Source organism: Typopeltis vanoorti, chromosome 1 (genome assembly GCF_054136105.1).
Source record: "Typopeltis vanoorti isolate ZY-2024b chromosome 1, IOZ_Tvanoo_1.0, whole genome shotgun sequence".
Lineage (NCBI taxonomy): Eukaryota > Metazoa > Arthropoda > Arachnida > Uropygi > Thelyphonidae > Typopeltis > Typopeltis vanoorti.
In genome coordinates, this window is record NC_143549.1 from 87647577 (window position 1) to 87672107 (window position 24531).

The 24531-nt window shown below is 35.4% G+C and overlaps 1 protein-coding gene across 1 annotated transcript in view; it reads left to right on the top strand.

Annotated features, from left to right (window-relative positions):
• The window catches only part of LOC150110183 (uncharacterized), a 122353-nt gene extending 99889 nt beyond the window's left edge, over window positions 1-22464 (top strand). Inside the window, exons 6-7 of the mRNA XM_090392206.1 lie at window positions 9483-9533; window positions 22360-22464. Of these exons, the coding sequence (XP_090248332.1) occupies window positions 9483-9533; window positions 22360-22464 (156 nt within the window). The remainder of the gene's footprint in view (window positions 1-9482; window positions 9534-22359) is intronic.
• The last annotated feature ends 2067 nt before the right edge of the window (window positions 22465-24531 follow it).

Here is a 24531-nt window from a genome sequence, read left to right on the forward strand (position 1 = left end):
GCATCTAAACATTCTGGACAATGCAGTGCTTCCTACTTTGTGGCGTTTCTACGGAACTGACCATTGTCTCTTTCGGCAACACAATGCAGTGTGTCATATTCAAAAATCACACAGTTACAGCACACAATGCAGTGTGCTGTAACTGTGTGATTTTTGAATATGCACATCAGTACACTTGATTGGCCTCCACAGAGCCCTGATCTCAACCCTATTGAACATTTGTGGGATGAACTGGAGCGTCGGGTGAGATCAAGGGACATCCACCCCACAACAATCCAGGACCTTATTATATGCCTATGGGAAGAATGGTCCAAAATTCCCATTGATCGCTATCGTACGCTTATGGAAACTATGCCCCGTAGTATTGTTGCAGTCATCGCAGCGAAAGGAGGTCCTACATCTTAGGGTTGGTGGCATGGCTGCTTGTTCCTCACACTATGGGGGCCGTTGACTTCTTTCCAAAGAGTGTATATAAATTTCTGAAGAATCTAGATTTTAGTTGGTTATTCTGTTGATTGGAATAACAGAAATGAAAGTTGCTTACACGCACAAAATGTTTTCTCGATTAACCCCCACCTATATGGTATTTGGGAATGTTCGAATAGCTGAACATTCCCATATGCTGTATACTTGAGATTGCACGCTTATTGAACACTTCACGTCGGCTGATCACAATTTGTGTGTGGTTACTTTAATTAAAAAAAAAAGCCAATATTTTAGTAAAATAAAGGTGTTTAAAAAAATCGATGAACGAATGGATTTTGAAACAGAAATTGCAACACAGTCTTAAATATACTATTCAGTGTAATTCAAGTGACGGGCGAATCATTCATCAAAGTGTTAAATTTATTTTGGATTAATTTCCGCTATTTGAGAATTTCTTTACATTGCTCATACAGAAAGTGTCGAGACGGGGATTTGGCATTGCCTTGTACTATTTAAATATATATTTATATTACAAGGAGGTGGGTGAGAAAAGTAATGAAGAATAAACATCAAGGATGAATTGAAGTTTCCGTGGTGTAAATTGTCCATTATCAATTAACCAGTAATACTCCCCCCCCCCCCAAGAATAATGCAATCAGAGGGGTGGGGGGACTTTAATGACTAATTTCGTTCGTCTTATCGCGTACACTTCAAGATTAAATTACATAATTAATACAAGCTCTTTTTTCTCATTTTGTAATTTAATCTTAAAGATATATTGCGATAAGGCGGTACGAAACTAGTCTTTAAACGATTTTTTTTTTTGTCTGAATGTATTATTCATTTTTTTTACTGGACAATTAATAATAAACATTAAATATTTCTGGATCTTGAAAAGGTATAGTTGTATAGTGTAATTATTATAATCAGTTATTCATTAAGCAAGGAAGGGATTACGGCAAGTTTGAGAGATTAAATTTAAAAAAAAAAAGGTATAAAGAAGATCTTAGATCCTCTTTCAGCTACATTGGAATGATTTATATAGAAAGGATTCATATTTGCATTGCTAAGATTCGGCATAAAAGGTCTAGTGAAACTGGTAGACCCTATATTCGGGTATGTCGTTTGTTGTGATTTGATAATAATACTGTGTCCTAGTTTTCGAAAAATGTGTAACATGTTAGATTCGTTTTATCCATGTACGTATGCAGGTTATTTCGGGACTCTTGATGGATGGATATTATGATTTGATATTTGGAATCCTCACAAAAGTTTGTCGAACCATCGCACTTTTCATTTGAACCAGCGTTATTTTATAGGGGCTCTGATCTGGCTGAATGGAATGCATATATCACAAATGCCAAATAAAATTTCGGGATTTATGATATCCGTATGGTTCAGTTTATTGCAATCGGATCATTTCGCACTGGTTCCATGGAATTCAGTCATATCAATGTATTATGATCTCCGTTAAAATTTATCGAGTCCTTTCAATTTTTGGTTTCTTTTTACAAAATATAATTATATGTTTATCATAACTAAATCAGAAACTGGTTTCATTTTATAAATCTTATTTTATTTTTTCTATGCATTATTTTTATCTACACACACGAAGTACCTCGTTTACTAGATTGCCGTAAATTCGTTAGACGTCATCATAATTCTCGCGCGTGTAAACGAAAGTATCCAATGCATTACTTCCGTTAATTGTGGAAATTAATGGAATTTGTTTCTGTTAATTGGATTTTCTGACCGGTTTGTCCTGCAAGATGAAAAACCATTTCCTCGTGAACATTCTCTTACCGTGTGAAGTCTAATTCACCTTCGGTTGAAAAGTCTGTATGGAGGTTCTTCGTATTCTTGATTGGGTTCAAAGGGCATTGTCAATACTGATGAAGCGAAGTAGCCTCCCGTTTATATTGACAATACGGTTCGAAATGATAATTCTTCCCCAGCGGGATGACATTTAATGTAATTTGGTATTTAGCATCAGTAAAATTTATAGTCTTCATCTGACTATTCTAATAGGAGGGGGGGGGGAAATAAGCAGAACAAAATTAGGAACTGCAGTACATGTATATGTAACGGTTCACTTGTGATAATGAATACTGTCAATATACAAGATTGCTGTTACGAAACTCACCTTTTTTGTGATTGGTAGTGTCCTTGTCCTGTTCTTGATCTGTTCATATTTCATCTCTTAAAACACCATTAATGGCTATATTTAAATAAGGAAATCATCCGGCTTTCTGAGTCTAATGCGACTCGTTTTTCCAGAACTATCCATTAGCTTTCTAACATGATATTTAATTCTTTTATAATTTGTCTGATGCGATTCATTTTCTGATGTCTTGTCACACAAGTTGGTCGAAAATGCACTTGCTGATAATTCTAGGAAGCCAAACATTCCCGACCAAAAAATAAGATCGTGGATTATTCATCATTTGCGTTCATACTTTTAATGGGTGTCGAGAAATTTTTGGAAGCATATTTGTTCTTGTGGTTATTTGAAGAAACAGAATTTCTTTCAGTACCCATAAGTACTAATTTTATGATGTTTCTTTTATCATAAAATTTCCTTATGGGATAATTTCTATGTGCAGTCATGTACAAGAGCAACGCGCCACTTTATGGCAGAATCTGAATTTAAGTTTCTTTAACTGAATCATAAGTAGTCTTTCCTTATGTGACTTAATGAATTTCTGTTACTCTTATTTAATATTACACGAATATTTGAAATACACACTTACACAGATCTTTATGTGTGTTCGTTTTTGTTTGTTATTCTAGGAATTGAAGCTTATACATCCTATGTAGGTTTTTTTTTTTTTTTTTTTTTTTTTTTTTTTTTTTTTTTTTTGAGTTGGAAAATTTTTATTCGTTAGAACATTTAACCAATTGAACCGCTTATTTCATCTGGAAATTAATTCCCCTTAACCGTTCGTTTCCATTTATTGAATATAAAAGTAATTGTTTCCCTCTACGCCTTGCACTTATTATACTTATCAATTTCGAAATATGAATTCGCATTTTCATTTCTATAGTTTGGGTTTACCTGTATTATAGGCATGCATAACTTTAATGCACCGGTGTAGTTTAGCATCAACATTTAAGAGATCTGTTGACTATCTGAAATACTCCGATTCATCCTTGTTGAATTCTTATATGGCAATCTGAAAATGACTATGCTGAAGGCTTTGTTGAGATCTTTATCCGGTATTATGTTTAATAAGTAGAAGGTTGCACAATTTCAGCATGCATGCTAAGTAATACATCTAGTTCTCATTAGAGTACTCGTTACACTATAAGTAGAAAACATCGGACTTTATTGTAATTACGTGTATAACATGCATAACTTTCTTTCCGAAAGAGGCCACTATATTCTTCCAAATCCGTTCTACTTTTCAGTGCGTACTTACTTTCGACTCAGGATTTTTTTTTTTTTTTTTGTCGGTCTTGACATCTCTATAGATTATTTTTCTTTCTCTGCATTCCTCCGACTCCACCAGATTTGACTATATGTGCTAGAGTTTTCAGAGCGACCCTTTCACCCACAATAGTGCGATCATATCTCTCTGTCTCAAACCTCTCTCGATTGCCGTCTCGTCATTTCTTTTCATCCGCTCGCTCCCGTTCCCTCTCTTCCTCCGCCTTTTTTTTTTACTTTCACACGCGTACATTCGTTTTTCCTTTTCCTGTAACTCTCACTCTACTACTCCTTGCATTCCACCAACTGTTCTTAAATCCCTCTATTCCTTTCCAATCAACACCCCCATTTTTTCTCCCCACAGGTATAGCCTGATCTATTCTTAAGGTTACGATATACTGTGTGGTACATTTTACGGTTTTTTTTTTCCCTTCTTTTTTTTAAATTCTTAACGTACTACACTTTCCTTTTATTTTGTCGAGGGCAGCATTCTTAGAAATATCAGGACGAAGGTTTGCATAGTTTGCTTTTGTAACAACCTTCCTATCTCGTAGTATAACTAAAATCAGATATCGACTTAACATTTTTCATTATTCCTCTAACCATATATTTGATGTAATGGGCTTTAACCACGCTACCGGCCAGGACGTACATATACGTTCACATTTCCATGGATGCGAAGTGCATATTAAAATTGTAATACCATTGATATTACATTGAAATTTATGATGGATACGAAGCTTTTTGAGGGTGCGTATTTAATCTTTAATGTCCGGTAAGGTGGTTAACATTTAAAAATGACTATTATTTATATAGTTGAAGTATGGAAATAAAACCTTTATGGAGTGAATATTGATGGGCACTTGCTTGCTCTAATTTTCCTATGTACTTATTCCAAGAACAAATTATGTCATGCTATTCACAAAACATCTATGGTAGACTAAATAGGAGTTTGCATGTGAAGCAAACTGATAAAGCGTGCTCGTCTTCCCACTGTGATAACGGAGTCATTCGTTCGATTCCCACTACTAATAATTTTTCAGACATGTTTCTAGTCAGCTCTGAATTTGCATAAACCTGCTTGGAAAAATCGTTCCAGCAAATTTCCGAGTAATCAAATTACGTTCTTATAAAGTCACGTTATTGTTAATGATTCCTGCTTAATTAACTCCTGGTTTCAGTTACTTGGAGTGTTACAACTAAATATCGATTCTTTGATTATGAACACAACCTTTATTTATTTATTTATTCTTTAATATCTAAACCCACACACGAAAAGTTACAAGACCTGTAGTGTTAGCATATCAGTGCCATGTGTGAACAAAAATAGAAATTGTCATACCAACAGCATCGAGGGTTTCTAAGTAGCCAACCTTCCAAGTACTAACTGGGCTTAGGGTTAACTTCAGTAATCTGACAACTGCTGATTTCAAATAATTTTGGCCACTGAGATTGATGCATTTCTTTTAATGTGCATTATCGACACCCGTTCTAGCTACTGTCGTATCAACACTTGTCATTGGGTAATCTTTCGATTGGTTATTTTTACCATATGTTGGCCTGTTTTCATTGCATTTGTATTTTTAACCAGGTTTGACTATTGCGGAGAATAACCAGTTTTATCCAACAAAAAAGAGTTTATTCTACGCAGATCATACCTAGGCCAGCTTAACCTTTCCTGAAAAATGTTTATAAAATTCCCCTTTATCCTAAGAGAGATGAATGTAGTTTCTTTCCAGACACTAAACGTGTCGAAACCACTCAGCTATTGCGGCCTTCTTATATAAGTTTCCAGGGCTATCGAAGATTGTTCTTCAAATGGGATTATATTTGTTTTCCTTCCTTCAGAGATCCACAACCGCGTTGGATACTATTCCGAATATTTTTAACATACGTCGTTGTTACCTGTAAATACAGTACATAATGCATTATCTGAATTAAAAGTGAATTAACTGATTAAATTATTATTTTTAGTAAATTAACTAATAATTATTTATGAAAAGTAATCATCTGAAGAAATGTTGATTATTATTGTAATAACAAAATATTTTAGATCAACATATTTGTATGCTAATAAATTCTTTATGACATGACTATCCACTTCTTTCCAACCTTCCTGGATGAGAGGCTCCAAATATACGATACGAGTTTCGTAGTTTTTTTTTTTTTTTTTGAAAATTACATAGACTTTAAATAAATGGTCCGCGTCATGTTGTTAGATTAACTGCATTGAATTTATATAATCTTTTAAGAACCAAGTTTTAGAACAGAATATACCAAGTGTAGTTGAAATTTCCATAAAACATGATTTGGACACTTTTATCCGAGTTATCCAGGTAATATCACATTGTTAGTAGTATTCTAGCTGAAGTATCAAATCACCAAAAAAAAAAAAAAAAAGTTTCCATCTGAAAAATTCTCGGCATTTTTCGGATGGACGTTTTTCCCTCTTGATCATATTTATACGTATTACTGTGCATTGTATAATAATAAAAACCGACTTCTCGAAAATGAAGCATTTTATGTTGACACATTGTTCTCCTCTTTCTTGTGACATAAATCTTAACTCGAAGTTTGGATAAAATCTCGTCCATAAGATTTATTTTGGCTATTTTGAGGAAATCTGTGACCATGATGCTCCTGTCCCTCTTCGTTTTCCTTTAATGACTTGGTTTAGACGTCTGAATAATCACATGGGAAGAATTTAAGACGGTAGCGAGGATGTTGTACTCCCAGCCATACCTGTCTAGCGTTCTCACCATTGTTTTTCATAATATCATTGCGAGTTGATAGTGCCCAGGAATCTAATCAGAAATAATATCAAAGAAATACCACCCTGATATCAAGAGATAGAGGAAAACGACAGCCTTTTCAAGTCTGTTTTGCTTGGCATAGAAGATGAATATTGCATTCTCACTTGCTTTGTTTTGAGATCAAATGGCTGATGATTTGCCAACTACATATGTTCCCTAGAAAAATCCTTATTTTTCTGACCCTGTCTGATGAGACTTTTTAGAATTTTGCTACCAACTGTACACGATTATTCTCTCCAAACAGTGCTTATCATTTGCTTCCTTCCTAGGTAGAAAGGTTTCCCTTCCTGGAAACGCGGATTTTTCATTCCGCGAAACAGTAATCAAACATAATATATTTCCTCATAGCCTTAATTGCTTCGATTGTAATTCCAAACACCACTACCACGGTAATTGCAGTTCGAGCATAGACAAACTTTGCAATTTTGCTAGACGTAGTTTCACTCTGAACGCAAGTTTTTTTTTTTTTTTTTTGTATCAACACATTAACCTAAAAGTTGCTGTGATTTGTAGGAACTTCATTTGTATTATTCGAAAATATGTAACATTTATAATTAAATCTCATGAGAATATTCCGCAAATGTTAAAAAAAAAATTTTTTTTTCTCTTTCTTCTTACTTAATCCTTGCTAAAGTTAATTTATACCTTATCCGGAGTGAGAAAATCGAAATGAAGTGCAATATCTCGGAAGGAAGGAAAGTATTTTCTCTTCTACAATTGTTTTTCCTCTGCTTGGGTTCATTTTAACATCAGGTCTGCCACTGGCTAGCACCTGAAATTGCTTTCGAAATCTGGTTTTCGAACTTATGTATCTACACCGAGTGGAAATATTTCGTGAGGCTGTCTCTAGTATTCAAACCTTCCTTAGACGTATAAAGAACTCGTTTTGCTAATGAATTTCAGTTAACCAGTAAAATTATTTTATTAGTTTTTTTCTGACTGAAAATTTAAAATATTAAATAAAATATTGCAATTTATTTTCGTATAGCATCTTTTCCAAAGGAACTCCGCAGATTTCACAGACTATTAATTTTGGATGCATTTATAAAGTTGTGATTATTTCTGCCAAAGAGCATAGTGGTTCTTCATTGTGCTATGGTGCTGCAAAGCCAAGGAATTTAATTGTACCGGAAGATATATATCTAACCACACCCTTGGGGCCGCACGGCCTATAGCAAATAAATGTCGTGGAGGGTGGGGTCAACAGTAAAGTAATCTGTTGATATTCCTCTTGAAGAGATGGAGGTTGTAGTACTTCGGGAATACTTCATGGGAAAGTTTATTCCACAAATCTCAGGTAGACAGAATTACAGACTACTGGGAGTATCGGGTTAAGCGAGTTAGTAGTTCATCTATAAAAGGATGTTAGCAGCTACCTCTCGTGTTACTGTATGGTTTAACAAAGATGGAAGCATAATATAATGAATGGTAGTAGTGCTGAACAATTCCTGTGAGAGTAGAAGATATAAGAAACACAATGCAGAAACTGTCTATGAAACAGTGGCTGAAGAGAGTGAGAGGTTGAGAGGTGGAGGGGTTGAAATTGTCATTCAACCTAAACGAACTCTTCTGAACAGCATCGGGAATTTTTAAAGAGGTTCTAGGTGCACTATCCCATACGTGAGAGCAGTATTCCAGGATTAGGCGAATTTAAGATTTGTGCAGAATAAATAACTGGATAGATGAAAAGTGACGCCTTGAGTAAAAGAAAAGAAAAGCCTTTCGGAAGCTGAAGATGTTTCAGAAGTGATATGATTATGCCAATAAAGGATAGGAGTAAAAGTCCGTACGAGAAGGGACATCTTGTTGACAATTAAGTTGAGTACTGTCAAATTTAAGGAGAGGTGAACTAAGATTTTTTTTCTCACGGAAACTTTTGGAAGCATTGAAAGGATGTTTGGAGATTAGGACACTTATTATAGATCTTGAAGTTTGAGATGTTTGAGCACTGCAAGTTTTGTAGTGTGAGTGGAGTGCGCTATCATCAGCAAAACGGCGAAATAGGATCTAAGTTAACCTTAGTGTTTTTCCCGCAAAAAACTTATATACGAGATTATAACTATCATTTATTGTATTCGTTTGTCTCTTTTAGATAGGAAAAAAAGAAAAATACGAAACCTCATTTAGGAGATTTTTCAAGTTTTCAAAGGAGGTTTCCTATCTTTTAGATAGGAAACCTCTTTTGAAAGCATTTTTATGGTACTGATTACAACATCTGGAGTTTTTATTAAACCTTTGTCCATCTATTTTAGCGATATAAATCTGAAACGTTTTATTACTTTAGTTATGTAGATTATGTGGAATAATATGCTTCTATAACTTTAGAAAACTGAAAGAACAACATTACTATGACGATGATGATGCCATATGTAAGAACAACGTCATTCATTATTGCAGAAGTTGCATCGAGATCTTTAGGCTTCCTTGTTAGTAGATAAGAAATCAGGTTAGATATCCATAGCGCACGGAAAAGTTACGGACTTCGAAAGAGTCGATATATATATATATATAATATCAGTTGGCCTACCTGCTTGTGTACGCTAAGAAGGGTCGAAATTTTGACCCTTTTTAAAGGTAAGAAGGATCAGTTTCAAGGAAATTGAGGTGTCCAATTTAACTTTCTCTGAATTATAGAGCTGTCTCAGTATTTATTTCCACATTGTATTTGTTGCTGTTATGTTTAATATATCACGCTTTAGGATATTAATAATAATGATGATGTCACTTTCACTATCTTAGCGCTGTGATCAGAAGCAGGCATGAAACGCACTTATCTTTTTGCTGTTTTTGTAATTCTTTTTGCTTTATTTTCATAGGTTGTTATTTATTTATCATATGATGATGCAATAGTAATGAGACTAATACAGGCAAGTACGGCACCATATTATTAAAACCATTATATTGTTGTTGGTTATAAGGTAATTTTATTCGTAAATTGCATCTATTTTCTGGACAGTTGGTCTGGTTTAAGGGATGAAAAATCCGAGTTTCTGAAAGAAAAATTCTTCACCTTCGCACGAGACAGGCTAATTACATTTAGTTAAAAAGCAGTTATAAATATTCCTCGCATCCTGACTACATTCAAACCCATCCCTTTCCGACTAAAAGGCAACGTCGTGAAACTGAACTATGAAGGCTCTTTCCATAGGCTAAATATGTAACTCAGTCATGTTCGAAAGCCACGAATAAATTATTATATATTAGAACAAGGCATACCAGCTAATTGTATCATGAGAGAAATTAGTCTGTTAGTGCTGTTTGACGTAAACTATATTTAACCGGTTACATGTGTGATCGAGGTATTTACTATGAGAGTCAAGTTTAATGCCATCACTTCTGACGTATATACTTTATGAACTGAAATACTGATTCGTAATAAAGCATTGCATAATGTAGTGTAAAGGATAGTCTCCAACTCGAATTTTCGTGAAAACTGCATCTTTTAAAAAATAATAATAATAATAATAATCTGCTGTGCATGATTAGTGGGTGAAGAAAGAATATATATATTGATGTGTATTTTGAACAGCTAGGAGTTGTAGTTTTTGGATAAAACAATATGAGGAAGACTATTCCAAAGAACCGGAGTAAATGACATAAACGAGGAGAATAAGAATTTGGTTTGATCAGTTTCAACTGACGCGCGTATGGATGTTGACCATCACTCGCAGGTGCTCGTGTTTCTACGTGCTTGGAGGAATGGTGACGATCAGTTCGGTGGAGTAGCGCGCACGAAAATACTTATACACACCGCTGAATTAGAAACTTATTTAATGCTGTGTTGGACCTTCTTTAGCCCGAATTGCAGCACATATGTAGTTTGGCATAGATTCCACAAGGTGTTGAATTGCATCTTCGTCTACAACATACCCGCCGCTCACCAGACATTCATTTAACTGGCTCAGATTTGACGGAAGAAGACTTTGCTCCTGAATCTGTTTTTCTAACATGTTCCATACATTCTCAATCGGGTTCATATCCGGGCCTTGTGGTGACCATGGAAGATGGTGGAAGTCGTTGTGGTGCTTGCTGAACAATTCTTGTGCAATGGACAGTAGCATTGACGTCCACCTGCTGAATAAAAGGTCAGCATTGAAGGATGGATTGATCTGTGATAATGTTCAGATATTTCTTAGAGAACCCAACCTTCCAGCAATATCTGAGGACCTGTTCCGTACCAACAGAACATGCCCCACACCATGACACTCCAGAGCCTTGAGTTGTGTTTACAAGGCATACTAGGTTCATAACAAAACTCTCTGCCTGTCGTCAGTACAGAACAAAGTAACTTCTCAGACCACATGACTTTTTTTCACTGTCCACTCACGGTGTTCCTGACACCATATAGACGAACGGTTCTTCGCAGAAATCAGTGGTTTCTGTTTAGGCATGCAACTGCCGGTACTGATCCTCTTCAATTCCCTGATAGGAGTCAGGAAGTCCATTAAATGGTCAATTGCTGCACACAGTGAGTTCTGTTTATTCGTACCAAGCCTTCTAGACGACAGCGATCTCGTTCCAGACTATCTTAGGACTAACGCCTCAGACACGTTAGACAAGCGACGTGAGTTATTTTTTCAATGATTAAACACCGGAATATCTCACCTCTTAAGAAACCGTGCTCTGTGAACTTGTGTCGTTGCACCCACAAGAAGTCCTTTATCGAACTCCGAAATATGTTTTTCTCCATTAGGATCAATACTATTTGACCATTACTGACAGCAGCATTCTTAAATAGTTGCCTAGAACACGTGGTGGCGCATGTGACCAAGTATTTTGCATATACGTTGCGTAAGTGACGTTTAAGTACATCTGCATGAAGATTTCTAATTCAGTAGCCGGTATGTGTAGAAAAGGCATAATGCAGGAACAGAACGCCTGTCTGGTTGGATTGTGATCGGAGAGAGCATCAGTTAGGATAGCATCAAGCATTCTTATCATATGTGTACACACACACACACACACACACATCCACAAAATACATGTTTTTTTGTGGGGGGGGGGGACCAAATAGATATGTCTATTTTAGGTGCGTTTTACAGCAATACGTAACTACCAGTCGCTTTGTCCTTTTATCCCTTCTAAATAACAGGGCCTAGCGTAAAAACTTTGTTCTGAATGTTATCGTACTATTACTTTCGTCACTTATGAGGTCACTTAGTTAGCCATATATGAAGACGTTATACTTCCCCAGTCTTCGAAAATTCGTCAAAAAAACCTATATGCAATATGTACAGCTTTTGAAAGCTGTTGCTACAAATCGTAGATAACGACTATTGAGAGGTGCATTCTCACATTCCTTGTGCTCTTAATAGAACAGGCTTCGCTTTACAGAATGTTCAAGTTTTTTTTAGAGCGAAAAACCACCTAGGATGGTTTTTAAATCTATCATACGTTAACATCGCTGGATAAATCCTATTCTACCAAATTTGGAACTTTTCTTATGCCTCCAGTAAGTAGAATGGCGATTTTCTTTTGGGCAATAAAATTCCTTTGTCACCTAAAAATGCTCATAAACATCCATGTTTATGGGGATTTGAACCCACACCTTTTGGAAATCGGAAGCCCTGACCACTCGGCCAATCAGTCATCAATTAGATAAGTAGTTCGACTGGTTAGCCGCCTCGTTTTCTTGCCTTTGTGTAGGAAGATTGAAGAATGACGTTCACTGACCTTCATTTACAACAAACTTAAACCATGGATGAAAACAAGAGATTTGTGGCTGTGTTTAGGACTTTAGTAACTTGAGCACTGCTGGGAATTACATCTTGCTATTAGTTCAGCTGGATTAGTGAAGCTTTATTCTGGCTCACAGCAATATTACAACTTACAGCAATATTTATTATTGCTGTAAGTTTTTACGTTAATAAATGTTATCAGTAGAGCCCGAACATTGACACCAAAACTTGTTAAAATAGGCACAGAAATAAGCACTAAAGATATGATAGTTGTATAAAATAATAGGAAAAGATACTAAACGTTTATTGAAATGTGTTTAATGAATATAATTTAAAATGTGCGATTTTATCCAAATTCAAATATGTACTAGAAAGTGTAATTGCAGGAGGTTATCATTCCTCCTGTTCTACTTCCTGTGGGAGCAAAAAATAAATAAAATGGGGGGGGGGGAGTCTACCAAATCAGCGATAAAGTATTTTTCAACTACTATAGCGGACATATTTTTCATAGTTGAAAATGTAGTTGTCAGTAGGTTCACTTCATTTACAGTTGATCCTCTACCTTAAAGTACTTCACCAGTTCTTTAAAGTCTAAACCAGTTCAAAAAGAATATTTCGGGAGGTTGGACTCGAACGTAGAACGTTTAGTAATGGTGAGTATTTTATCATTGAACTACTGACTGCTCACATATTTCGATCCTCACGATATTAGCATAATCAGCTTCTCTTGCTGGAAATCCAACACATCTGTCTTGGACATCGCAAACAAAACGAAATTATTTTATCTATAGAGAAATTATAGCGCTTTTCACTGTGAAAGCATTGGCTGCTGCAACAATAGCCTAAATTTCCTGTTTACTATCATCAAATAGTTTAAGAGTCTTGAGTAACATCTTTTGTTTTTCTCATTTTATATAAAAAAAAAAATATTTTGACAGCATTGAAAAATAAGCTACAGTGAAGAACAGTTTGTTCAGAGGTTAAAAGAAAAGAAAGAAATTACATCAAGCAGTCGCTCAATTCGTATCCAAACAATACAGTTTGACAATCTCGTGTAGCTTCTCTAAGTATAATACAGTGGTACACAGACATCAAGTTTGGATGGAGAGACTGATGTCTCTTCGTCCAAACTGGTCGTGGAGGTAGTTGAGAATTCGTATGCAAGTATATTTCAGTTGGAACTTTGATAAAAACTGCATTGGAAATTAAAATGTCAACATTGTCAGAAACAAATAACGCACCTCTCTGCAGTTCTGTGGCGTACAAATGCCAGACATGTTAGATAAAGAAAGCAAACTGGGGAATACTTTATTGAGCTTTCTTCGTATACAGAGCGGCATCTGTCAGAAACAGAAAGACTGTTGCCAGACTAGAGCAGAGGTAAAGCATGTAAATAACTGTGCAGGTGATCTGCTGTCCTCTTCTAAATATTCAGAGGTAATATTTTAATCAGGATAATTCCTCTTAAATACGTTTTACAGAGGATCATTTTTCCTAAATTCACTCATAATTCGTGAATTTATAATGTAAACAGTTTTTCCCCATATCATCTATAGTCTTGAATTTCCACCCATATTTTCCTGGAACTACATTCTTTTCCGATTCTTTGACTTTCGTCATGTTTCTGTAAAAACGATTCATTTGGCACAATTTGTTGTGCAAATGAAATTGTGATCGTGTTACTTTTATGAAATTGTTTTATTGCTGTGGATGGGCTTAGAAGTTGTTGTTTTTTTAATTATTATTTTTTCTCTACTTATTTCTTGCTTTTTTACATACATGTACTTCGGACTTTTTTCAAGTTACTTCAGATCTGTAATAAGCATAACAATGGTCTCACACCGGGTAATGAAATTCATCTCCCACCTATACACAATTACAAACTTCCATTCCCATAACGAGATTCCATACGTAGCATGTTGATTCGAGAGTTAGTACTCTAGCCATTCGGCTAGCCAGCAGATAAAACTTTTGCAAAGATAAAAATGAAATTCAGTGTTCCCGTTTACGAACCATTTTATTTTATTTCATTTTTATATTATTAAATAATAATAATAAAATAAAAAAAAACTTGCGTCAACCTTCGCTAAGCTTTGAATACTACTGAACAGTATTGGAATAATATTTCCAATGTTCCGCCCAACAACGAATGAGAAGAGTATTTTACCTTTTGTATTTTGTATTTGCAAATTTTTAGTAGTAAAAATTTTGCGCACCTGCGGTTAGGACACTTTCAAAATGCAAAAATTCATGAGAATTGCAGTGAAGTTTGTGAATACTGCGTATCCTTCGTGTTATTTTCAAATACATTTCAAGTATATCCGACTAAAGGCCACGACGACTTATTACAGTAAAAATAGTAATGAAAATTTCAATATTCTGAAGCTTTTTCATCTTCCTCCATTCTTTTAAAGCTGAATTAATCTGCAAATAGAGTACAGTGCAATACTTTACTGGTAGCTACATATATCGATGTGATATAAAACACTAAAATACATGTTTCATGTATTCGGTCAAGTCCTACCAATTTACAAGTTTATATATCATTAACGTACTTAGGTGTTTACTATCCTATCCCTACTTTCGCATAGACGATCGGTCTCTGCACTATGTGTTTTCTACAAATATTTCCATGGAAAATGTTCATCCGAAATAGCATCAATAATTCCTCCACTTAGTACTAAGCTCGTTGGAACACGAGCAGCTGCTGCTCAGCATCCCTACACAGTGCACCTTGAAACCCAGAGAACAAGTTTCTTCTCCTCCTCCTCCTCCTTCATCCCTGCGACTGCTATACTTTGGATCAGTCTTCCCCCTTGATGTGTTCCCTAAGGAATACAATATACAGTCATTCAAATCCAATGTGAACAAGTACCTTCTTTCTCAACCCATACACGGTACTAATGTACAATAGGTTGATCTACCAACCTCTCGTGTATGGGCTCAACATTAAAAAAAAAAAAAAAAGTAAATTAACGATATAAGCACATAAGGGAACAAATACCATTTCCATTCGAATTTTAGGAATTCCATATGCGCATAACTAATAACACAAATATAAATATCAGTCTGCTTTCAAATTGATGCGATGGATTTACGAATGTATTATTTCAATTCATTAAGTAATTATTGCTGTAAATAATGGTGAAATATAAATGCATTCCTTGTCATCTCCACAAGTGAAATAGGCAAGAATTTATTTTTTTTAATCTTAAGGGCTCTGTCTTTCTTGAAGAGTAATCGCTTTTGCTTACCTCGCGTATTAAGCGTCCATCTACCGGAAGGAGAATTAGCTGCTCTCTCTAGCAGAAAACTTGACACTGCCATTTGTTCTTTTACCACCTCCAGCATTAACGTTAGAAATATACACTATCTACCAATAATTGTTCTGACACTAGCAATTTACAATTGATACCAGCAGGCGTTGATCACCTCCTGCACCCTTTGAGGGAGGCTTAGGCTTTCCATTAATGTGCGGCAGGTGGAATTTGTCTCCATTCCTCCATTAAAGCAGCACTGAGTTCAGCAACAGATCGAGGACGTGCCTCTCTGAACCTCCATCGCCGCTCCAATTCGTCCCAAAGGTGTTCGATGGGGTTGAGGTGAGAACTCTGCGCAGGTCAGGGCAGTCGTTTAACACCCATCTCTTCATACCATTACAGCTGCAGCTTTGTGGCATGGGGCATTATCGTCTTCATAGTAACACTGATCCGTTCCATATAAACTCTACAGGGTAGGCTGCACCTGATTATCCAGAATATCAAGGTACTGAGCCGCCTTCATGGAACCACGGACAACGACCAATGGTCCCACTCCAAACCAACTGAATACATCCCCCACACCATTACTCCACCACCAAACTTTACTGTGGGTACAACACACAAACTGTGGTAACAAGCGTTCAGCGGGCTACCTCCATACCCTGCCATCAGACTGGAAATAGGTGAACCTTGATTCATCGCTCCAGAGTACCGTTTTCCACTGGTCAGTTGTCCAGTTCACACGCTCTTTCCACCAGACCAAAGAACCGCCTTGTTCGTTCTTGTGATGTTTGGCTTGTGTGCTGCTGCTCTTCTGTGGAAACCCAGTAAATGGAGTCCTTTTCGCACAGTATTAGTGCTCACCGTGGTGTTACTGGCGCTCTGGAACTCGTCACGGATAGTCTGTGCCGAATGTAGCTGGTTTTAGCGTGTCACCCGTTTTAACACTCTCCTGTCCCTGTCGGTCATTTTCGGCGGTGTTTTCCTTCACTAATAATACCAAAGCGTCTCCATTTGTTGATCACATCGCAAACCTTTGATTTTGGATGCTCCAGATGAGCGGCAATGGCACGTATGGACATGCCACTAAAGTGACAGCCCAAGATGACACCGCTCTCGAAGTCACTGAATTCACGTCATGTTGCCATACCACCTGTATTCAGCTGCTAGATGAAATATTGCTTCCTACTATCTGTACACAGGTGTTTATATTATTAATAAACCTGGAATATTCCATAATTTCAAATAACAGGCGTGTCCGGACAATTATCGGTAGATAGTGTAAGCAGTAATCGATGTGGTCTTTAAGAAACATATGATGAATCACGATTAAATTAAACGAGATGCATGTATTAATCCCGTAGTAATCATTCTAACACCTCGAATGGGAAGGAATGAGTGTTATAGTCACCTGTAACACTTGATATTTGTTTCAGTTGATTAATATTAATACAAGTGGTCTCTGAGAATAGCTAGTTATGAAATTTAAAGTACAGTCATGAAATAACTGTAAATGAAAAGAAAGCTTTAATTTGTCAACTTTCAGACCGCACTCCACTGGGCTTCCAAACATGGTCATCTGGATATCATCAAACTTATAGCAGGAACTCATAAAGCCAACACCAACGCGAGATCGGTAAGTTTTTTTTCCTCATTTTTATTTTATGCTGTATTGTATATAATATTTTTTAATATTCTTTATAATATGATAGCGATCTGCTGATATATTCATGAGTTATTCATAGATGAATAACTAAGATAAACATTTTCTGTTGTTTGTCTGAAAATAAGGATATAATAGTGTCATATATTAATGTTTTATTCTATCGTTCGTTTTCCGCGTATTTATGTAGGTAAAAGGCATCTCAAGAAATTGCTGGTCAAGACAGGAGGGACAGACCAGGCGAGGATAATTGGCTCAAAGCACTGCTAAAATACAAGCTTCCACGAATAACAGTTCATTCTCACGAGTTTCACGGAATTCTTCTTCGGTAATGCCCCCCCCCCCCCAACGTTTCATTCTCCTCTCCAACTTAAATTGATAAATTTTCAAGCAGAAGTAGTAAATTAAAAAAAAAGAGACATTTAAGCTTTAACTTAAAAAAAAAATGAAATATCACATTTATGCAAAAATGTACCGAAAGCGAATAAAAAATATAAAAATCTAAAGAAACGGCTCCTACTAGCATAATTTTGGAATTTTGATAATATCAGGAAGAGTTCGGTTACTGTACGCCCCTCCCTCAAAAAAAAAAAAAAAAAGGTGAATATTCACTAAACCGATATGTTTATGTTTTCAAGCCTTATTGGTCTTTCGTTGCAGCAAGAAATCTGTTAATATTTGAACACCTCTCTAAGCTACTCAAAGTAACCGGGAAAAAATAATAATCACTGTGAAATGCATGAAACAAATTCGGTTTTTAATAGATAGGGCTTTCTTACTCATCTAATTAAAAACGCTGTATAATTGTGTAAGAAAGAAGTTCAGGTTTTATTTTTTTCTCTTTGATACACTTTTGTATTCCTACAGCGATTCTTATCCGGAGTGACAGCTTTTTCATTTCGCAAAACAGGCAATAAATCTATCGACATCATAGCCTCGACTGCTTCGGCCGTAATTCCAGACAGTTTTCAACATTGGATTAATTTTTATGGAACTTTTTTTTTCTACGTAGGCACATCGTGAAAAAAAAAAAATATTTCGATGGACCTACCCTTGTAGAATTTTTCATTATTTCATGTCTAGGCTCTCAGATCTATACCAGATTAAGGTTTAGGTATTAAACTGGATGATGTTATTACTCTATAAAAGTATATGATGATGTCAATTGAAAACTGGAATATTAAGATTTAATAAAGAAGTAAGAGGCGAACTGTGTATTGTACAGTGCTTCATTCTGAAAAAAGTTCAGAATGAGGCACGCTGCACTACACTACTCATCAAGGATGTGTCATGTAATAATAATAAGTCAGTCCTTGACTCCCTGAAGGGTCTCAGATAATAATATATCTACAGTAAATAAAGATAAATATAAATATTGGCATATAATTAGCCATTTTTTGAAATTGAATAAATATAGGAAACGCGTTTCGCCTGTACTGATTAAAGGATGTATAGTTTGCTTAAAAATTAATGCGTCAAACTGCAAGAAGAGAGTTTTAAAAATGGTAATCCAAATTTCCAAAATGAAAAAGAAGTTATAGAATGGCGCATCGCACTGAACTTAATGACCTTGATGAACTGTGTGTGTGTGTTAAATGAAATGTCTACGATCGTATTAGTAAGACATAACACGACATATACTAAGATCACAATCATCATTTATAATTATTACATATTAATTAGTATAACTTATTAAGCATAATAACATTGTATAGAAATAAGGTCTGTTTTTTTAAGATACTACATTTAGTCAGACGTTATAATGCTCACTTGAAATTTACCATGTTTCCATGAAAATATACATAACATTTTCATTTTATGACATTGTTTTGTGTTATAATTTTAGGAGTGTGTGTGTGATGTAAATTGGAGGAGCACCACTAGGAAAGAGCTTCTTCCATCCTCCAGTTAAAATAACATTATTGTTGGCCGTATGTGAAACTTGAGGTTCATGTGGCCAATTATTTATCGCATCTTTTTTTTTTTGGGGGGGGGGGATATAATACCATGATTAAAGAATGAGTTAAAATCCGAAATTATCATAATATTTCATGAGCAGACTTACTGATCCATTAAATGCATAAAATGGGATGTTGAAAGCGATTATTACAAAAGAAATTAATTCGTGTCTGTTGTTTTATAGATCTATTAAAATTTGGAACTTGCCACGTGTTCAACAATTTTTAACAGTGTGAATGAGCAAATATCGCATTACACCTCTTACTCTATTATTAGCATACTGGGTATCGACTAGCAGTATTTCATTAATTTGGAATCGTAGCGATAAACTTTGCCATTCCTGCATTATGTATCCCAAATTAAAGCGCTCTTTCCCGATAAATGAAATAAAAACATTCTCCTTAAGTTAATGATTTCAGTTAATAGAATTTAGTGTGTAGTTCCGTTGAAAGTTAAATTTTTCTGCCCATCATTTTTTCCCTTCTTTTTCATTAACTGTTTCTGAAGTTTAAAATAATTGTATTTCATTCCACCTATCTTATTCAAGCTCACTAAATTGGTTTATTTCATTATGGCATCTTCACAGAAAGACTGTTTAACTTTCAGACCTGGCAGCTTTGTCTTCGTTGTCATTTTTGTATTAATATTCAAATTAATTATGCACCTCTTTGGAACACAAGTTTATTATTAGATTTTTCATAAACGTCACCATTTTTCGTAAATCTAGCAGATCCATTATTACATGGGTTCCTAATTAATACAGAAAGCTTTCCAGATGCATGTTGCACCTGCGACAACGTTTGTAAATATTTTTTCCCTTCCTCTCATATCTCGTTCATGATGACACTATTAAAAAGACTGTCACTTGTTCCTAAGTTTACACATGTTCCATGACGCTAGCTGTGATTTCTCTTTGATGCTGCACAGCTTACTATGTCATCTTCATTCTTCTGACTTAAAACTTAATTGAGCTTTTGCATTTATTGTAAGGCAGACGCTGTTTAATTAAACTTGGCTAATTTAAAGGCTTATACTCCTACTTCAAGAAACACCAATTTCTTCTCATACAGCGAGTGCCCGGGCAACACACACGCAGTACAAGATTATATACACAACACTTAAGTATGAAGAGATGGGGGGGGGGTGAGAAAGAAAGAAAGAGAGAGAAGAAAAAATTAACGTCCTAGCCATTAGTTGAGTTTTGTTAACATTTATTTGACGCTTTCTCCTGGCTAACAGTTAATATACTTCATTGCCTTTTTTTATTATAAGAATTACTTGTCATCTCCCTTCGTTTCCATGTTTTGTTAATATGATCCGATGTTTATATGTCCACCTTCCATTATTGCTAGAAATTTCGCTTATATCTTCGATAGTACCTTTTGCCGTGACGATAATGAAAAATGTGAACTATTCTGTGGTCACCTACTCTTAATTCAAGATATGTTCATTATTAATTATGAACGAACGAGTCGTACGACTTCGTTTTGTCACTTAACGAAAACATCTACAAAGATTTTAAAAGTTTCCACATTACTAATGGGATGTATGAGAGAGGGAGGAATAAGATAAAAGTCTCGTGCCCCGCAAGTTGACATTACAAGTATAAGAGCGTGCTTTCAAGTAATTATGACATAACAATAAAACGCTAAGGAATTAAATTGGACCAGTCATTTTAAACCTTGCATTCTAATGTCAAGTGGAGAAAATATTTCTTCCAAAGCTATCCATAATGTGCATATAAAGACCTAGCAAACATCGCTTTCCTAGCAGGGAATTTTGAAACACTTCACTCCACCACACGGACTCCCACCAACTGAAGACGATACTTAATATCAGCTATCGTCAGTTGTTGTGACAACTTATTTCAGGCTGACTGCCATTATGCTTCCATAACGTCTTTGCACGTAAGAGGGCGTAGCGTTGCAAGAGCCAAAATACTGCACGACTCCAGTGTAGTATGCCTTTTAAATGATCCGAGTTTGTTGATGAGAAAATAGTTGTCACCTGAATGCATTATTAATACTTTTGACACACTCGTCGAGTGTTTAGAAAGAGTGACACTACTTAGTGGAGTTCTTTGAATAATATATTATTCAAATAATAAAGTTTGTTATGACATATTTTACTTAAATAAAAGCATATAGTAACTTCATTTAAATGTCAAAATAACGGAAATATTAGCAATCGAAAATTCCATTCCGAAACATTTCAGCATGTATTTGTATGCAGAACACGTATAACATACTTCTACCCACTTTCCCAAACGCATAGTTCATTTGGCGTAATTATTAGAGTCCAGGACAGTACTTTTCCTTGTTAATACTAAAATAATCCTACTTTCTAGACTGCCTGATTTATAAAGCATTCCATTTTCCCCCGTTATAATTCAATTATTTACAAAACAATTTGAAATATTATTTTCTCTGTTTGGTGTTATAGCTGAATTGAAATTTAATGAAATGTAGTATTTTGGTTCAGTGTTGAAATTCACTTGATGGCAATATTAGAAAAAAATTGACTCCAGTACACACCAAAAACGACTCAGTTTTCTTACTTGTTGCGATTGCTATGGGTAACTTATCAATCAGTTTTTATTGTTTCAGGCTCTATTTATTTTGCCAACAGAGTCAGAAACTTGTTATGTTACGGACTCTTCATAAATGGGACAAACTGTCTTTGTTTATTCTCTTCTGTTTCACCCGTGTTAACACATGCATGCTTTATCGAAACACAGAGCGTGCCTTTTTAGGTGTATAACCAATGTTAGCTAATGTGGTAGTTATCAAGTATGTAGCAGTGTCTCATTATTGTAATAAATATTTATCTGAATAATTTTGACGTTTTTTCTCTGCATTCCGCTAATGAAAGGCTATAAACCTATAGCCCATTAGTACCATGGGTAAGCTGACGATTAGATAATCCGCAAACTCCTACATACAAAACCTAGAACTTTTTCTCAGTCTATCATAAACATCAATTTGCCAAGTGGAATTCGAGTTCCAAATCTATTATACAGATGTGACAGGAGATACGCTATCATCTCAGCCAACCAGGCCGGCATGATGCATTAAAAAAAAAAAAAAAGTAATACATTATATTTGTATAGTAAATTTCGGGTTGTTCGTTGCAGTCGTGCCCTTCGTCATTACAAATTCACACAGAGCTGGAGTTGATGCTTATAATTGAAATTGTAATAGTTGCAGAAATCTTTGAAATAGAAAATGCAAAATTTTAACTACTTACTGAAACCCAACCAAGAGCAAATAGTTAAAATTTCGAAAGCAGCGTAGATACTAATTTTGTTGTGTAAAAACTGCTTTCGAAGTAATTTGTTTTTACAATCTGCAGTTTGTGATACTTAACCGTATATAAAATAAAAATATATAAATAAAATAAAAACTTTCATTTCTTAACGTAGGATCTTAGGTTGGTTTATAACTTTTTATATCTTCAAGATTTATATTAAATATTTAATTTAAATGACATTCATAAGTGTCAAAGAGACACAAGTGACGTGATTGACACGCCAGAGCTATTTGGGTATCTCTTGATGTTTCCCGTAAAAAAAAAAAAAAAAAAAGTACGCCCCACATGTAGGTTACAATCAATCGCGGCTAATACGTGTATGTGATTTTTCCGGTAGTAGAATTTTCACTATAATAAAAATATTTCATGATTATTTACAATTTGTTTACAGAATTAGTATTTGCACCTTTTTTTTTCTTTTTAAACCTAAAACGAGATTTGTGAAATATGATTTTGCATTTATTGCTGTTTACACGTGATGAAAAATGTCAGAGCGAACAAAAATGAAATATGTTTCAAGATGAACAATTAAAATTTTTTGTTGTAGTGAAAATAATAGAATTTCGACTTTCAAATAGTTGGTTTGACGTATTTGTTTTCTTAATTGCTGTAAAAAAAATTTATGCGTTCATCGCCAATTATATTTTATTCAGCAAAATTATACAGCTAATGGGATAATAATTGTATCTTAAAAAAAAAAAAAACTGAAATGAAAATTGGTTTTTTATCTTTCCAAAATTTCAGAACTTTTCTTCATGTTTAAAATTGGAAGCACTGAAAGAGAAGATCCGAGTAAGGTAAAATAGGTAATTGCACAGTTTGACGGACACTAAATTTATCTTCAAACAGTTATTAGTGTAAAGCCACATTTCAGATACTTTTAGCTGTCTCCATAAAGTCACATCGCTGTCTTTTACCCGTAAAATCGAACTCTTCCTTCATGCATTCTGTCGTGGTATATATTCTTCATTTTGCCTGCCGTTAAAAAAAGAAAAGAAAATAAAAACCTTCATTTCTTAACGTAGGATGTAAGGAAAATATCAGCTTGGTTTACGGTTGATCGACTACTGGCTGCACGGTCTTTCCAATAGTTTACTCTGGGATTACAGGAATTTCTTTACTCTGAATACATGTGGAAAACCATGGAGAACAATTTGATCAGTTGTTAGAACAGTGCAGTGGAAGAATTATACTTCTGCAGGCCGTAGACTGCAAGGAAAACAAGTCATGAAGTGAAGATTTTACGGCAGAAGAGACAATACAACTCCCACTAAAGTACCTTATCTATCGGGAGACATTGTGCATAAGCGGACGGCGCTCGCTATCGATCGCTTTGGAGAGCCAGTGGATTAGGGAACCTGCCATTCAGAATACAGGCGATTCTCTCTCTGGCAGAGTACGTAAAGCTCTTCCGCCCTACTCTTGCAAGCTGACCTCAGCTGGCCTGATTTCCATTTAATTTGTGTCCCTGTATCCATTTCACCCCAGCATCTCCTGCCACTCCCCGCCCCTATCTCCTTTCTCCCTTCTCCCTTGATACACTGGGCCGGAGGGTCGCTTCGGTTTACATAGGAAAGCCAGAAAGCACGTGGAACGTTTGGTTGCACCGCCCGCTACTTATTGAATGTTATCTTGTCCTTCTACTGCATAAAACATTGAATAATGTTCCTGGACTCTGACAAGAATTAAGACAGAAAGTAAACTGATTACGACTTGTTTCTCGTTGACTTCCTCCCGGGGTACTTTCCAGACGGTTACTTCCCAGTCTGAAGTACTGTTAACCTCGTTTTAGATTTTGTCATTTTAACTGGTATTTTTTTTTTTTTAAAGTTTACTCCTTTTTTTTTTGTCTTGATGCTGCAGTAATTTAAAATAATGTACCTGCATTCAGCATTTTTATTTGAAATTTCAACTATTCGTACATCATCTGGCAGCATGGTATTTTGTAATTATAATTGCAGTTCTCTAAATTATAGCGGCGTCTCTTTACTTGTTC